The sequence below is a fragment of the Equus asinus genome, chromosome 2 (assembly GCF_041296235.1).
Source record: "Equus asinus isolate D_3611 breed Donkey chromosome 2, EquAss-T2T_v2, whole genome shotgun sequence".
Taxonomy (NCBI): Eukaryota; Metazoa; Chordata; class Mammalia; order Perissodactyla; family Equidae; genus Equus; species Equus asinus.
In genome coordinates this window covers 25,298,130-25,315,800 of record NC_091791.1, presented here as the reverse complement: position 1 = coordinate 25,315,800, position 17,671 = coordinate 25,298,130, and the positions used below count along the sequence as shown (strand labels likewise).

The 17,671-nt window shown below is 41.2% G+C and overlaps 1 protein-coding gene across 3 annotated transcripts in view; it reads left to right on the top strand.

The window, feature by feature from the left end:
* The window catches only part of SORCS3 (sortilin related VPS10 domain containing receptor 3), a 568,071-nt gene extending 551,667 nt beyond the window's left edge, over window positions 1-16,404 (top strand). For 2 of the 3 annotated variants that reach the window (XM_070483671.1, XM_014844779.3), the window contains 6 exons: window positions 1,129-1,241; window positions 5,541-5,672; window positions 7,398-7,497; window positions 8,455-8,560; window positions 13,569-13,729; window positions 14,508-16,404. In XM_070483671.1, the coding sequence (XP_070339772.1) occupies window positions 1,129-1,241; window positions 5,541-5,672; window positions 7,398-7,497; window positions 8,455-8,560; window positions 13,569-13,729; window positions 14,508-14,572 (677 nt within the window). In that variant the 3' untranslated portion in view covers window positions 14,573-16,404. The remainder of the gene's footprint in view (window positions 1-1,128; window positions 1,242-5,540; window positions 5,673-7,397; window positions 7,498-8,454; window positions 8,561-13,568; window positions 13,730-14,507) is intronic. The other variant, XR_011493944.1, reaches the window with a different exon arrangement.
* The last annotated feature ends 1,267 nt before the right edge of the window (window positions 16,405-17,671 follow it).

The window sequence follows — 17,671 nt, the reverse complement described above, 5'->3', positions numbered from 1 at the left end:
CAGGGCAGGAGAGTGGTGATTAGGACCACTATCCTGTTCTCAATCCTGGAGAACCATTCTTAATTGTTACATTTATTGTAGATCAAACTGCTTCTATCACCATCCCATACAATGTCACCAGATCCCTAAAAAAACCCACTCTACCTGGGTTTTCTAGAAAGTTGTATAAGGTATATGACCCTTTGACTCAGACCATATTTCTTCTGCCTCAGCCCAGGTGAGTGCCTTTCTACATCTCTGCAGACTTGCTCAGGCTCTCTCATTGGGCACCTAGAAGCATTTATTTTTTCTTCTTTTTTTGAGGAAGATTAGCCCTGAGCTAACATCTGCTGCCAATCCTCCTCTTTTTCTGAGGAAGACTGGCCCTGAACTAACATCTGTGTCCATCTTCCTCTACTTTATATGTGGGACACCTACCACAGCATGGCTTGCCAAGCGGTGCCGTGTCTCCACCTGAGATCCAAACTGGCGAACCCTGGGCCGCCGAAGAGGAACGTGTGCACTTAACCACTGCACCACCTGGCTGACCCCAGAAGGTTTTTTTTAAAGTAAACATTTTTATTGAAGTATAAATTTAATGCAGAAAAGTAAACAGATCATGAGTGTTCCAGCTTCATGAATCGCCGCAAAGTGAACACACCTATGTACCTACCAACTAGATTAAGAAATTCAGCATTACCCACACTCTAGATATGGGGTTTCAGCCTACTTTCTAACCCCCTGAGGCAGTTTCTAGCAGGATGGAGGAAGAAATTAAGGACAAGAAAAGGCTCCATTCTAATCAAGCCCAATTTGTTAATGCTTTATTTTTCGCTCTACGTGATACCACCTACAGTAGCAAGAGTCCCCTTCTGGGGTTTCATAGTTATCTTTCATTTCAGATAATACTCATTGACAAGAAGAAGACCTTAAGATTTTTAGGAACTAACAACAATGGTAGGAGTGCAAGTTTCTTCCAGTCACCAATTCCCACTTTCTTTCAAAAGTCAAGAAACAGGCTGAAAAGAAGGAACTATAGCTGAGGCCACAGGAAAAATTGGACCCTTTTTCTAAAGCACAGTGATTATGGAGTCCCCTGGCCTATCACAGCCTCTCTCAGCCCCACTCACACACTCTGTCTCCTTGCAGAATACTTCCAGTCCCAACTCTTATCATTCTCCCCTAATCTGGATTACCACAATCCTGATATTCCTGAGTGGAGGCAAGATATTGGCAATGTCATCAAGCGAGCTCTGGTTAAAGTAAGTTGATTTTATCTTTGCTTATATCTTTATGCGTAAAGAAGCAGATTATTTGGTCCAGAATACATTTTCATGGATTAAAGCCACCATTCCACAATTAGATAAGGATTATTTCTCTGTAAAAAGAGAGAAAGAAAAGAAGAATGGAGGGAATGAAGGAAGGAAAGGAAGGATAGAGGGGTTTCAGAGGAGAGACAGAGAGAGAAAGAGAGTCTAGTATTTGAGGATGGAAATTGGCCCCATCTCATCCTAAATTTTTCTAAGACAGGCTTGACTCCTTTAATGGAATAATGAATGGACCACTCATTGAGTCTATACTAATATCATTCACTAGGCTGGCTGGCTGTTTGACCACCAAAGGGGTTTGCTTTCTTTTTTCCTTTGAAGATTGGCCCTGAGCTAACATCTGTTGCCAATCCTCCTCCTTTTTTCTCCCCAGTGCCCCCAGTACATAGTTGTATATTCTAGTTGTGGGTTCTTTTAGTTCCTCTCTCTGTATGGGAGGCTGCCTCAGCATGGCTTGATGAGCAATACTAGGTCCGTGCCCAGGATCCAGACAAGGGAACCCCAGGCCACCAAAGTGGAGTGCATGAACTTAATGACTTGGCCATGGGGTGGTCCCCAAAGGGATTTTCCTAACCAGACACTCAGACTCCAAGAATATGGTTGGCCATGTGTGGTAATCAGAAGGCTACAGGCCAGGAAGCAGAACGTGCCAGCAGGCTCTATAAGTATAGAGTTAACCAATGTTAGATTTGCCTTAGAGGAAGTTGAAAGGATTGTGTTAACCCTTTGCTCAGAGGTAGACACCAGAATATAGTGATGAATAGAACATAGTCAATTCACATGTAGAGATAAGTCTAATATGCGACTAGTTTTATTGTAGAGGCATTGCCAGCATTTCAGAAGAGCATGGAGAGAAGTGTGATTCACTCTATCCAGGGAAGTTCAGGCTTAGCACATATTTGTGATTCAGTAAATACCTGTGAACTATTAGAATGGTCTTTGGAGGAGATACTTAAACTCTGTTTTAAAGGATAAATAGTAGTGTTATCTATTTATAAGATCATGTCTTTCAGGTAAACATCAGGAAACAGCATATGCAAAGCCATGAACTCTCAAAAGAGCGCAGCACATTTGGGAAATGGCAGAGTTCAGTATAGCTGATAGACAGGTTATAAGGCAAGTGTGCTAAAGCAGAGCCAGGATGGTTAAGTCATGTTGTGAAGGGTCTGAGAAGCTGAAAGAGGATCAACATATATCCTGTAGGCACTGGGAAGTGGAAAAGTGTTGTTTTCTTACTTAAGTAAAAAATGCTGACAGTAGATTATTTCAAACACCCATTCTGGCAGCAATACAGAGGATGGGCTGCTGAGGTAGGAAATGAATAGGGCTGGGGAGAGATTTCACAAAAGATGACCAGTTAAAAGACTACTGCAATTATCTTGAGCAAGAGATAGTAAGATCCTGAAGAGGAAAGATCCAAAAGCTCCTTAGGAAGTTGAACAATAGAATTGGTGACAAATAAAGTTTAGTGTGGATGAGAGAGAGGGAGGTTTCTGATTACCAGAGTAGGTAGGAGATGGCCTTGCCATTAGTCAAGATGGCAACCGCTCAGGAGAAACATGCTTGGGGAACAATGCTGGTTTGATCTTTATATGAGTTTAGAGCACATGAGAAACAGTTGGGTGAAGATACCAGGAGAGTTGAAAATATGGATCTGAAGGTCAAGTGGAGGTTCACACTGGAGGTAGAGATCTGGGAGCTGAGGCTGTGGGGGTCTTTAGACCATCCCCCAGGGTGGGTGGGATCAGGGAAGACATGAATGCTGATGTTCCCTAAGGCAGAGGAGAAAGATCCAGGGAAGGACATGGAGAAGGTGCTGACAGAACGGAAGAAGAATAAACAAAAGAGAATGGTGTAAGAGCATTCTTGTGGGGAGTTGTCTACAAGAGGAACTTCACCTCAAATTTTTTTACAAAGAGATGAAAATGTGACTTCTCCTATATGCCTTTGACTGTGAAACATCCAGGATTGTGTTGTAGTTTGTATAATTATATTTATGAAAAACAGACTAGCTTTTTAATACATAACTTGGTAATTATAATAATGCTACTAGTAAATAATAATCAGCTGTGTCAGTTGATGCCTGGGCCTTACATCTCATGAGTACCTATCCCTCGTATGTCCCTTCGAATGGAATTAAGTGAATCTAGACACTTAAATCAAATTGTGCTTCCACCACCATCCCACACAACCTCCCCTAGGTCCCTAAAAACAGCCACTATACCTGAGGTTTTCTAGCAAGTTGTACTAAGGTATGTCATCCTCTGACTCATACCATATTTCCTCAGCTTCACCCCAGGCGAGTGCCTAGACACACATCTTCAAGGTCCCTCGAAGGTCCCTAACTGACTGATGCTCCCTGAGACCACTGTTCCCTGGGACAAAGGGTGACACCACCGATGGCACTATTAGGCTTGCCCCTTCACTCCATTGGCTGATTCCCTATGTTTTGCTCCTCAGTCTGATCTCTGGAGCCTTGCTTCTCCTGGCTGGTTAGGAGAAAGCCTTCTCGCTTGTGGACTTGGGTACCAAGACTTCTAGCTACTCAGGGTCATTCCTCCAAGCAGGAAGCAGAGGTTCCCAGGGGATCCTCCTTGCTTGGTAGACTTCCCAGGCTTCTGAGTGCTACTTAGTAGCTCTCTGCAAGCTGGCACTCTCACTTTTCTTTATTACATCTCTGGGTGGTAATTCCAAACTGTAAGCCTAGTTCCAAATATGAATCAGCGCTGAGCACATGAGAAACAACTCACCCCTCCACCTCTGTTCAACCCTGCAACTATTTATTGAGTCTTTACTCTGTATCAGGCATCTTTTGGAACAGTGAGGTAGGCGCATAGACCTCCGGGAATGTGTGGGCAAATATATAATAAGAACCTATTGGAAAAAAGATTATATCAACCAGACATAACTTGTATGTTACAGTGGACATGACCTAGGTCCCTGAAGTGTGGTGGACGTGGTAATCTGGAAGTGCTTGAGGCAAGAGGCTGACATGGAAGAGGACACTGCAGGCAGAGATAGTCAAGGGAGACTTCTTGGAGGAGGTGGGGATTTCAGCCAGATCAAAAACTATGTATCATATTTGGATTGGCAGGAGAGGAGGCGTTGTTCTGGATAAAAGACGTTCAGGAGACCAATGGGAAAGAAGAAGCATACTTTTTACAGAGGGAGAACTCAGAGTTTTGTTTTCTTCAGGAATTTGCCTTCAGACAGAAGCTTCCTTTTAAGTTTTCTATCAAAAAGCAATATCATCCATTTACTAAATACCCAGGCATAGAAAAATTCACTCATAATCTCAGCATCTTAACACAAATTTTACTGTTTTGTTTTGTTTTGTTTTTTTAATTCTGTGCATTTGTATTTTGATAGAGTTGTAACCAAAGAATTGTAAGGAAATAGATCAGAGTATAGCTATCATAAGTGTTTTCCCTGTTGGTTCACTCCTAATTATCTTCTTAATGGTAGAATAACATTCTATCAGTTGATTATACCATTATTTACGTAATTATTTTAATATTTGAGTTTTTATTTGCTGTTATAAATAATGTTATAAGTATTTCTTCCTGCATATGGCTTTTCCTGTATTTTGGATTATTTCTTTAGGACAAACTCTCCAAGTTATGGTTACTGACTGAGGGTATAAGTATTTTTACGACCTTAAAGTAACTCTTTTGGAAAACAAATTGGCAAGATGTATCAATTTGTAGTGTTGCCAACAACCAGTGAGGAAACCTCTTAATTGAAGCTTCACCAATATTGGCTATTTTAGCTTAATAAAAAATCCTGCTTTAGTAAGTGAAAACAGAGCTGCTTTGCTTTTTTTTTTAATTTGCATTTTCCCGTATTTGTTTATCGCTTCTTATTCCTCATTTGCAGCCAGTCTGTTCAAGTTTTAGCCAGAAGCTCTAGTCCTCTTAGTGCAGAAAAATGGAAAATATGGCAGGAAATTTTGCAAATGGTCCCAGCAAACAATATTTTGAAAATCATTTGTAGGAGTATTTTATTTTCAGGGAAAAAACGGATGTAAGAACAGAGGAGGTAGTGAAACTGATAATTCTTCACCTGGCAGTTCTAGGGGAAAACAGAAAGAAAGCCTGGATGTGTATTGGAAGCTGTGCCTAAAATGCCGCATTTAAGGAACATATATGAGCATGTATATGAACATATATGTCATTGGCTTGGGGAAGGCTGGCTCCTCCAGGACCTCACTCTTTTGTCTAAACATCTTTGCAGGTAACCAGCGTCCCGGAAGACCAGATCCTAGTTGCTGTGTTCCCTGGTCTCCCCACTTCAGCAGAGCTCTTCATCCTCCCCCCAAAGAACTTGACCGAGAGGAGGAAAGGCAATGAAGGGGACCTGGAACAAGTAAGTGAAAGAAAATTTGGCTAGGAGACTTGCCTGCACCTTATGCTCTTGGGGGACACAAAGTTATTTCCAGCCAAAAAAGGAGAGAAGCTCTCCCATTGGCTCATCAGCCTGTCATTCTCTGTCCAGTATGCAGGCCTTTGAGGAACAGTCAGCCTTACCCAGAATAAATGCAAATGCAGATGGGCTGGAGCTTTCAGCCACACAGGAAGGAAAAGCACCCCTGGCAGCATTCATTCCAGCAATTGGCATCTCTGGCACTTGCTCCTGCCTCCCGCGTCAATGACTTGTCCTGGGGGAGTGAGATGGGGGAAAGAAAGAAAGGTGTTGGAGTTTCCCTGTCTATTTCTAGGAAAATGTGCTTCTTGTCTTAAAAGATCCTGGTCAATCTAAGTTCTGCTTCTGGGGAGAAAATGAACTGATTTTAAACATGGTTCTTTGGGGAGAGATGGATTCTCTCATCTTGCTTTGACTAAGGAAGCAGCATTTCCAAAAGGGAACGTGATTTACTCTCCTCGTCAAATGTGCATATAGTTCCTGTGATCTGCAGACTATCCTGGAAGTAAGGAGATGGCCAGTCCCGTGGTTCGCCCTCTCTCACTTCCTGCTCCTACTCTGGTCTTATTGGCTGCGCTCTGCTTCACCCTTGCCTGCCTTCCCATAAGGCTAAGTTAGGAGAAGTAGAAGTAAGTGAGAATAAGGCTGCTAAAAATCAGCGTGAATCAAACACATTTGTTCCCGTATTTGCACAGACATCTTCCGCATCCCTCTACTACTGATCTGCTTGTCACCCCATCCCCACATCCACCCACAGTCCTCCTCGAGCAGCACAGATGCCATCTCAGTCAGTTTCTCTGGAAAGTGAAGTGGATCCTTGCATTGCAGGGTTGCGTATTGAAGTTGGCCAGAAATAAAGTCAGCTTTCCAATGCATACATCACTTATGCAAGACCTCTTTATTCTGAAATAGCAAGTGGCATGTGTGAACTATATTTGGAAGCTACAATATCCATCCATTTAGATAAATAGGTAATTACAGTGATGAATAGCAGCTGTGATATTAAGGCGTGTATGGCAAGATAAGAGTTAGGGACAACAGCCTAAGTGTGCCTCAGCTTTTCATGTGGGAATTACAGAGTGATTAAATCGATGTTATGTGTTCTGAGACTTGCTGGGGAAAAGTAAAGACGAAAAATTATCCCATAAAAAGGAGGCAGCTTCTGCTTTGATGTTCGCCTCCCATTGTCTCTAAGAGAGAAAAAGCAGAAGAGTGGGCTGTGGTCTATGTGCTTTCTTCAGTCCTGGCAGGGGCCTCTCTATCCTGTGTGTATTACTTCATCAGATTAAAGAACTAATGATGGGTTAACTTTCTTTCATTGGAGCCCACAACATGTCTTTCTATGATCAGTTATAAAGGCATGGATGAAAGAGCACTGAACTAGGAGCTGAATGAAACATCTGTCTGTCATCCACTCTAATTCACTAGGTGACTTGTACACACCTGTTTCTGTCTCACTCTCCTCTCCAATATAAGCCAGTGATACCAACTACTTCCTTAGCCTCAGCAGGCGCCAAGGGCTGGGAGACCAAACAAAAAAATGTTCCAGTATCCTGTCCTCTGATTGAACATGGTCACTTTTTGCCAGTTTACCCTGGTTTCTTACTCCATGAGGGAGCATTGTCACGTGTCATATCTTCCCATGTAGCATCTCTCTCTTTTTTCCAGATTGTAGAGATGCTGTTTAATGCTCTAAACCAAAACCTGGTCCAGTTTGAGCTGAAGCCAGGAGTTCAAGTCATTGTGTATGTGACACAGCTGACATTAGGTGAGTGCCTCTTGGGGGGAAATGGTTGTGATGACCTGTTATCCTGGAGAGAAAAGGGAGCAGATAATTACCAAACGCCTCTCCATAAGTGCCTGAAAATGGCTTTGTGGCAGGGCCCTTTTGTGTAGTGGTGGTTTAGAAGGATTAATCACATCTTGCTCAACCCTTCCTGTTGAGGTGTCAGGACAACATTCTTAGAACTGGCCTTGCTATTGAATCCCTGGATGATCTTGGGGAATTTCTTTGGAGCTTGACTTTATTATTATCTTTTTTTTATCTGCAGCCGTTGGGTTATAGTAGGTAGTCCTCAGGCTCTCTTAATTTCTATGATTCTCTGATTCCATGAATCTTGGTTGGGAGGCCAGATCAGATAACTTTAAACCCCCTTTGGATTTACGATGTGTAAGTTTAAGCTGAAACAGGGATCAGCTCTAGTTGGTTGATTTGTAAAAGGCATTTTAAAAGGCATGTCCTATTGGGCATCCGTTACAGACTCTCTGGGAGAGCTTATTTGCTAAATGTTTCTTATTAATACAAGCCCTTTCAGATGTAGAGGTCCCAAATGTGCCCATCCAGGATTATTTCACCAGAACAGCATAAAGGAAGAAATGCAAACATTGCATCAGTGTTTAACGAAAGTTCCCAATGGGCCACCTACAATCACGTAGACAGACACTTGGGCTGTCTAAGAGACAGAGCATACAAGCCCTTCTTCTTAGCTGGACACACGTTGCTCAATTTACACCAAGAACAGTAAGTTCCCCTGGCAGAGCAGAGGAGTTTACTAGAAAGCTGTCATTAGGGCTGTCATTCTCATCATACTATCCTGTGCCCAGATAGCATGCAGGGCAATTGGAGACTGGTTATAAAGATGGAGACCAGCTGGCCTCCTTTCTCCAATGGGAACTCCCTCTAGCTAATAGCTTCCAAGTGAGCATGGCTCTTCTCTTCTCCTAGCTCCCTTGGTGGACTCCAGTGCTGGGCACAGCAGCTCAGCTATGCTTATGCTCTTGTCAGTAGTGTTTGTCGGCTTGGCTGTGTTTCTGATCTACAAGTTTAAAAGGTATGTATGTGCTACTATCACTCAATTTTGATCTTGCAGCTAAATTCATGGGAGCTTATTCTTCCTTTAACCAACATTCCTAAACTCATCTTGAATATGTGATATTAATTCTCCTAGAAGCTCTGTCTGGCATTGGAGAAAAGCAAAAATGGTTGAGGGTCAAGGAATAAATGGGTTTAAGAATCTGAATTCTATCCAATTTACAGGTATATTGAGTTAGGAAAATGAAGGATAGCCTGTGAAATCAATTTATTCTCTTCAAGAGAAGTGTAAGGGGTTTTTAAATCTCACCTAAATTTCTAAATAAAGGTCTCAAATATTCAGGAGATCATTTTATACAGCTTAACACTCATTGAGGGTGATTAAATAGAAAAAATGCCGCTGAAATCTCATACGCGGATGTACACACACACACACACACACACACACATTGTCTTATCTCATATTGCAGATATCTAGTATCTCAGTTTAAATTTGCATGCTAAAAATAGTCAACCTTTATCCCCCTCCCTCTTTTTCCTGTTTCTAAAGGGAAATTGGTCAGGAAAACCAAACTACACATGTATTCAGAAATTATTTTCGAAGGCCACAGGAGGGGTGATATAACAGGACACTTACTAAAAACATGAAATTTTAGTTTCTACCAAGAGGTGTACTGGTTAAGAGTATGAACTCTGAAATCAGACAGACCTAATTTTAACTTTTAGCATTTGTGACCTTGGGCAATTGAATTTGCCTCTCTAAGCCTTAGTTTCCTTATCTGTACAATGGGAAGAACAATAATACTTTATAGGTTTGCTGTATGGTTTCAATGTAATAATATCTAAACCTAATACATACTAAATAATCAACAAAAACTACTGTAAATAACCGAGAACATGCTTTTCAAAGGTGCCATCTATGTCACAAACTGGCACATAGTAGGCTCAAAAAAATTGTATCAGTGGCATAGAGATATGCTTCTCAGGATGACTAGGTAAAGTAAAAATATTATTATTGTCAGATGAGTTTGGAAAAGCATAACTTGGTCCTGGGAGTCTTTCTAGGCATTGAAGGCAATGCTTTTGGATTTTGAAAGAGGTCAGTGGTAAAGGTACTTTACCCAGCCCCCCACCCCAAGCCCCTTTAGCTCTTCTCCAGTGGATATCTCAGGCTTAAAAACACCCATTTTAATCAATATACATCTCAGCATTAGCCAAACCAGTGTTCTTGAACACTTGCCACTAATAGGGCCAAGTGAGGTTTACCTTCCTACTCAATTTATAGACCAATATGTGAGCTCATGTTCTCTTGGATCAAGCCATGTCAACCCACCTGCCCGTGTTCCCTTTAAAGAGAGGGGAACAAACCTTCATTTCACAGTTAGAGAACAAAGATTCAATATAGAAACAGTGTGGTCAAGGCAATGTCCATTTATGGGTGTACTTCAGTTGGATTCAAAGCACAATTTCATTCATCCAAGGATTTGACCTCCGTATTCCCCCAATATCAGCCAACACTTTCTCTGTCCCAGACAGTGAATTATGTACAAAGCCTGTGAAACAAACACCAGTCAAACTGGATGAATAGCAGAGTCTGCTAAGAGCACCCAGTTATCAGTTTCCTTTTCTTTGTTAGCCACTTTTTCTGGAAGCTTTCCTCTCAATGCTCAAACCCTTTGGTTGAGGTCCTGTTTGACCTTCTTTTATTTCTTTGGTCTCCTTTCCCTCCTTATCACATAGAACTCCAAGGATGGCTACATAGAGGGTGCTTGGCTTGCTGACAAATAAAGGTCATGTTCTTAGTCTTGTGTTTCCTTTTCTTCTTTCATTACTGTCCAGTGGAATTTTCTGCAGTGACGAAAATGCTCCATAATCTGTACTGTCCAATACAGTAGCTACTAGTACGGCTGAGGAACTGAATTTTTAAATTTTACTTAACTTTAATTAATTTAAATTTAAATAGCTACACCTGGCTATTACACACTTGGACAGCACAGTCTAGGGAAAGCGTGGGTCTGTATCTGTTTCCAGATCACTGGCCATCTCAGTTTTCAGACCCAAAACTTTCTGTAGTTGCCAGCATTAACTCATCAAACCATTCATTCAATCAACAAACATTTATTGAGTGCCTATTGCATGCCAGGCACTGAAAACAATCTCAATGTCCCAAGTGGCCACTTAACAGGAGAAGGAGAACAGAGTTATCCCGAGCCCCCAGCTTCCTTTCAGTAAACGTCACCCTGTCTCTCACGTTTGATCTTGTTCCTGGATAGTGACTGCTATTTTCTGATGTTTCAGACAATATAATTAAAAACCATTATGAGATGGATTTTATTTTCTGAAAACTCTGCCCCACAAGACGTTCTGTTTATACTGTAGATTCATTTTTTTCTGGTTATCCGAGAAAGCTTCTGAGCTTTTGTATTTCTTCCAGTCTTTTTTTCAGTAAAGCTTTCATCACAGTCTGAAGCCTTTGTTTGTCTAAATTTCCTCCAACAGGCTTCTAACACTCATCATGGTCAGAGCTAGTGAATGAAAACTGAAGTTTTTATAGGTGACTTGGGTTGATCCATCTTACTCCTCTAATTAAAACCTGTATGAATGTGTAGCCCAAGACATACCTCTTAATCTGTCCATTTCCCACCTTGCTTACCTGCAAAAGTGGAATTCATTCTTGACTTTCATTCTCAACAGTCCTACAAGTGGATGTGTTAAGAAATGAAAAGCAATTAGACAATTTTTTAAATGCTGCAAATTATGACATAAAATTCTTTCCCTTCCAACCAGCTATTAAAAATGGAAAAATAAAATGCCTGCTTTTAGAGACTGAAATAAAATGAATAATCTTTATAACGCCAAATTTATCCCTATCCTCATAGCATGATTAGGAGAGCAGGAAAGGGGAGACAGTGAACTCTGGTTACAGCTCTGAAGTACACAGCCCAGTGTGATCAGGAGGTTTGACTGCCCCTAGCACCTAATAAATATTACAGTTGATCTCAACATTCATAAGTAATATGTATGTTTATTATTAAAAGAAAACTAAGTCGTTAGGCTGCATTTCTGTTTAGATAAGAGAAAAGTAAGGGGCAGCATGAATTTTTAATTATCCGCATTTAGAGAGCCTGCCGGTTTGCTGCCTCACATAGAGTCTATTCATTTAAGGTTCTTGTAAATTATATTAAGCTGGTTTAGAGCAGTAGGTGTCACAAGGACACCTCCCTTGGTGTATGGAAAGCGACCATTAAAGACATGAAAGCTGACCGTATAGGAAAAGTAGAAACTACTGCATGTTTTAAACCTATTTTTGGATCTTTCCCTCTGAATTAGCAACAGGAAAACCTTATTAAATACCCACACATTCTACCTCACTGGGGACTGGAGTAGGGAGGGAAATGTAGATGCTCGAAAATACTACTGGTTGATACTGGGACAACAGAGCAATTCTCCTTTAGAAATGCATGGAATGTTTTGGATTGGGGTGGGTGATAGCCATCTCAAGTTTTAATAACATCTTTGCCAGTAATCACCTTCTTGAAATGTGTGGACTTCAATCCAATTATCCATCATTTAATGAGGTTAGAGAGGTCTCTTCTAGATGTAATATTCCAAAATAAAAATGTGATCTTTTTGTTTGAGAACATAGCATATGAAAGTGGAAAGAGCACAGGCTTTGAGGTCATTTGTTCATTCATTCTGCAAATACTTACTGAATGTAAACCATGTGCCAAGCACTGTGTTATATAAGGTAAGTGTATAGCAGTGAAGATAGAAAACAAAGACCTTGCTTAAGCGGGGCTTTTAGTCTAGTGGGAGAGAAAGACAGAAAACAAGTCAATGGGCATTGACTATTGCATCACCCTAAACCACACCCTATCCCCTTCTTTCATAGACACTGTCCCATATTAAATATTTATAACAGGAGAGTTTGGGTGGTTGCGGGGGGCCTCTTGGAAGTGACATGTAAGCCAGATTCTGAAGGACAAGAAAGACACCATCATGAAAATAGTGGAAGGAGGTCTTACAGACAGAGGGAGGAGTTGATTCAAAGTTCCCAAGGTGGGGACGAGTTTGATGTATTAGAATCTTACTACTCCAAGTTTGAGTCTCAGACCAGCAGGACCAGCATCACCTGGGAGCTTGGCAGAAATGCAGAATTTCAACCCATCCTGTCCAGCCCTACAGAATCACAAATGCATTTTAATGAGAACTTGGGTGATGCCTAAGCACATTAAAGTTTGAGAAGAGCTGGATTTGAGGAATCAAATTAGGCTGCAGAAGCTGGAACACAGTGGGTCAGGAGATGATGGAGATGGGTCAGGAGGTGAATCCTCCCAGAAGATCTCAGTCTGCACCTGCGGGTTCCTCCAACTTCAAGTCGGCTTGCCTTGTTTCCAAACCTACTACCTTTGTGTCTTTACAGGATATTATTTAGCTTCTCTTAATCCTTAATCCTCTCCACAATCCTAAAAGGAAACTATTGTTATTCCTATTGAACAGATGAGGAAACTGACTGTCAAAGTATTTAATATACTTGGCCATGGAAAGTGTTCTGAAAGTCATAGCAATGGCTATCAGTCTTATATTTCTTGGCTCTTCATAAAGGGAACAAATGTGAATTGATTTAATTGATGCAACAGATCACAAAAAAGATGTCTTTGCACTTTGATACACTCTTATGGGTCTCAAAGTCCAGCCCCTTTAAAAACTTAATAAGAAGTAAGTGTTTTATGGGTTTTAGTGCCTACCTGATCACTAGCATTGCCCTGTTTACACCTGCTGGTTTTTTACCCCAGAAGAAGGGGATTCCTCAGGGAGTTCTGTGGTTTACATCTCACCTTGGCATCTGGGTCTCTGATCTTGTATTCCTTGGCCTCATGGCCACAGTGGCTGGGTAACCAGCCCCTTTCCCTGACATTGGCCTGACCTGTTAATAGCTCTTTCTCCCCTTATCACCCAGGATTTCCAATTGCCCAAGTTTGGCATGCCCTGTGATCATAATCTGATTTTGCTCCCGCCCCATGTAGGAAAATCCCCTGGATTAACATCTATGCTCAAGTCCAACACGACAAGGAGCAGGAGATGATTGGGTCAGTGAGCCAAAGTGAAAACACCCCCAAAATCACACTCAGTGACTTCACCGAGCCCGAGGAACTGCTGGACAAAGAGCTGGACACCCGGGTCATAGGTATGTGTGCTGGTACCGCCAAGTTCCTGTGTCCTCTGCCCTCCCATCCATAGGTCAGTCAGCCCACTTGGCCTGTCCTTCAGATAGTGCTAGACTGGAGGGTCGGGAAAAGCAACTGGCTACAGTGATGTAATCATGTTTTAAAATTTGTCTGCCACCCCTGGCTTTGCTAAATTGGCAGAATTTTTCTCCCTTAAAAGTAGATCAGGATCAAAAGTGCTGGAGTCAGAGTTGGGGAGGATGAGGCCTACTATCCATTACTGTTGGACTTTTTCTTTTTTTTCTATAAAGCAAAAGCATTATATGTCCTTATTAATAATCACATGAATGTGGACTCTGGTATCAGATAGCCCGGGGTCCATTTTCTTGTTGTGCCAATCTACTAGCTCTGTGACCTCTCTCTGCCTCATATTCCTCATCTGTGAAATGGGAATGATAGTACCTACCTTCTAAGATTGTTGTGATAATGAACTGATATTATTTCATTAACACAGTGCCTGCCACATAGTAAGTGTTCAATACTTGTTGGCTATTACTATTGTTATCAACAGAGTATAAGATGGCAAAGTATTGCGCCTACTTTGTGTGCTGATATGGGAGAGGGCAAATGTTAAACACACATGAGATAAGCCAGTGAGTTGATAGGAGAGAATATCCAGGTGCTCTATTTAATAAATACATATTAAGCGTGGCTTGGCATTTAGCAGTGAATAGAACAAAGATCCCTGCCCTTGTCAAATTTACCTCCTTCTCTCCCTCTGTCTTCTCTCCCCTACAGGAGCCATTGCCACCATTGCAAACAGCGAAAGCACAAAGGAGATCCCCAACTGCACTAGTGTTTAATACCAACAAGCCACATGGTCAACCATCTTTCTGACTTTTTATTTTTGATGATTACTGTTACTATTATTATGGAAAAATGAAAATGTCTTTTTTACCTTTTGTTTACCAATGGCCCCTTCATATATAGCATACAGATGATTAGCTTTGGGAGGCAAAGGCATTCTTAGCTGATTAAAATGAGATGAGACAAAAAGAATAAATGGCTGTATTTGTGCTAAGGGCAAAGGATGCATCTTCCTATGGCCTCCTTGCTTTATTCTGCCATTGATAGTGCAAGGACTCTCTTTTTCCTTATGGTCTCTCTTTCTTTTTATTTTTCAAGTTTGATTGGCTTTTTATTAGCCTCCCATCCCCGCCCCCCCCAACTCACCCACATACCCCTCAGCGCACACACCTAAAACACAAACCATTTTCCAGTTAGATCTGCAGGAGGTAGGTTGGTGAGGAGTAGCTGCAGAAAGCGTGCACACCTTTATGAAAGAGGTCCTGCCTCGTGCATGTCAATAGCGAGGCAACAGATGGTTTATTGTATATAATTACAATGTAAATAGCTTTTTATTTCATAAGAAATAATTTAATGTTTAGTAAAAAAGAAAACAGAAAAAAGAAAGATGCGTGTGTTGGCTTATGCACTCACCCTCAGAGCTGACCAACCCCCAGGCCTGCTTGATGTGTTGGGTTCTGGATGCTCTCCAGTTGTCTGTCACACTTAACTCTTGCATCTCTGTGTCCATGCCATAGCTGGTTTCTACTTATGTATATAAAGGGGGGCGGGGGGAGGGCTTCTTTGGGACAATTGGTAAAGGAAGCACTACAGTGGCATCATAGAACACGTGGTCTTTTTGTTCCATCAGTGACATGGAAGAGGTTGTAAGATAAAGCCTACTAGAGACTTCAAACTGAGACCCAGATGGGGAAATAAAGCTTCTTAACCAAAAGGCAACAGAAGCCAGGCAATGGATCTAAAAATGGCAATTATTCTGCTTTCTGGTTGGATTCCATAGAAATGTATGCTGCTTATGGAGAATTCTTGGACTACTATTAGCTCAGAAAAGTCCCCTGGGCACTAGGTTAGGCCTAGCAAGTGCCTCTTGGCACAAAAGGGGTTAGAGAGGTTGGGAGGGAGATGGCATTTGTGCAATCACGAGTTCATGCAAACCCTGCAGGCCAAATAGGAGTCTAGACTTTAATGATATTAGTCAAAGATGATTTTAGCAAAGCCGTGTTATTTGCTTGTCAGATGTACACAACTTCCTTAAAGTCAAATGTCTGCCTTCCGTTCCCTTAAGATAGTTCTTGCCTCTGGGGTGAATGGCTTTCAAAGCCAGTTTTCTCTTTTGCAGCACCCCAGCCCCTTCACGCCTTTTACACATATCACTTTTGTTCAGTAGGGTCATTTGAAGCCATGCTGTAAACATTGTTCTATTTTCAGGCTCAGCTTGAACACACTTGTTTTAAAAAATGATATACTGTATATATATGCGAGGAAAGGCTGAATTTTGTACCTGTTTAATTTGTGTGGGGTATTGTTCGCATTCTCTGTAAGAGACTGAGAGAATGCACCTAGAGAAATCTGACTGGCTACAACATAGATAAGGATTCGGAGTATTTCTAAAGATCCTACTTTTTTGTTTCAAGGGTTAAATGGGGCAGACAATTGCAATACTTGTACTAAACACTGGAATACAAATGCATGAGTCATATCTATATATACAGTATATGTACATATACTGTTCTTGGTTTTATTCTTCCATTTGAATATTTCTACTGTAAAAAAAAGACAGTGTTTTGAAATTGTTGAAAATAAATGTATTTTTGTACATCAAAGCTATATAACTGGCTAAGAATTCTCTCTTTGGGCAGTTTTCTTTATTGATTATATCAGTCAACTATCACTATAATAATGCTAAAGGGCAAAAAAAAAATCCCAAAGCCTGAATGGCTTATAACAACAGATATTTACATTTTGCTCATGAGTTTTCAGGTCAGCTGTGGGTTTGGCTGAGCTCAGTTGGGATTGACAGGGCTCTCCTGGGCTAGTTTTGATGCAAGCTGTAGTTGGTTCAGGTCGGCTACATGGATTGTCATCGTTCTGAGACCAGCAGCTACTCAGGTCATGGTTTTTCAGTGGTAGATTTCAGAATTCCAAGTGAAGCCAGCAGAAGATACTATGCCTCGAAGGTCTTGGCTCAAAATGGTCACTCTATTTAGTATCACCTACATTCAATTGACTAATAAAAACCACTTGGCCAAGTGCAACCTCAATGGGCTAGAAAAAGAGACTCTGCTTACTCTGGTGCAAAGCACTACTAAGTTACATGAAAGAGATGTGGATGTATAATTCCAGTATAGGAAGGCCATAACAATTTGAGGACAAGAGTTCAGTCTCCTATACCTATTCATTTTCTGTGACCCCATGGGGAATTTTCACTCAATGACCCATTTGAATCAGTATCCAAGTACCCATCCCATTGCTTGTGGCCAGGACTTCTAAGCAGAAGTCTTGGTACTACAAGGCCCTTCAGTCTGACATCAGCTCCCAGTGAGTGGCAGAGGTGGAACTCCAACTCAGGTCTTGAAGATTTCATCAGGAGAAATGAAAAGAGGATACAAACAAGATGTAGTTGTTTTTTGTCTGTGCTTTTTTACCTTTTTGCTGCTCAGTGCACCAAACCTGCAGCAAGTCTCCGTATCTTCCCACTTCTGAGTGAGGAAGTTGGAAGGAGGAATAAATGGCTCTTCTCCACACTAGATAAATAAAGGAATGTGAACTAAGTAGCTAGAATCAGGGCTGTAAGTTGGATGTGTGTATTTTTTTAGTGCTCAAAATATGTAATAAATTTCCATGGATCCCAGAAACTCAAGAAACTAGAAAGCTCTGGTCAATAATTTTCTCCCATATTTTGGATACGAGCTATATATTCTGGAATAATATTTTCTGAACTCGAATTGGAGATAGAAGATTAAACAAAGGGGGTTTTCTTTTGATTTGTGAATGTATTTTAAAATTATGTACTAGTGTTTTATAGCTTTTCCTGAGTTATACTCACCTTTTTAAAAATTGACATTATGTAAGTCCGTTCTCAAATATTGAGGCTG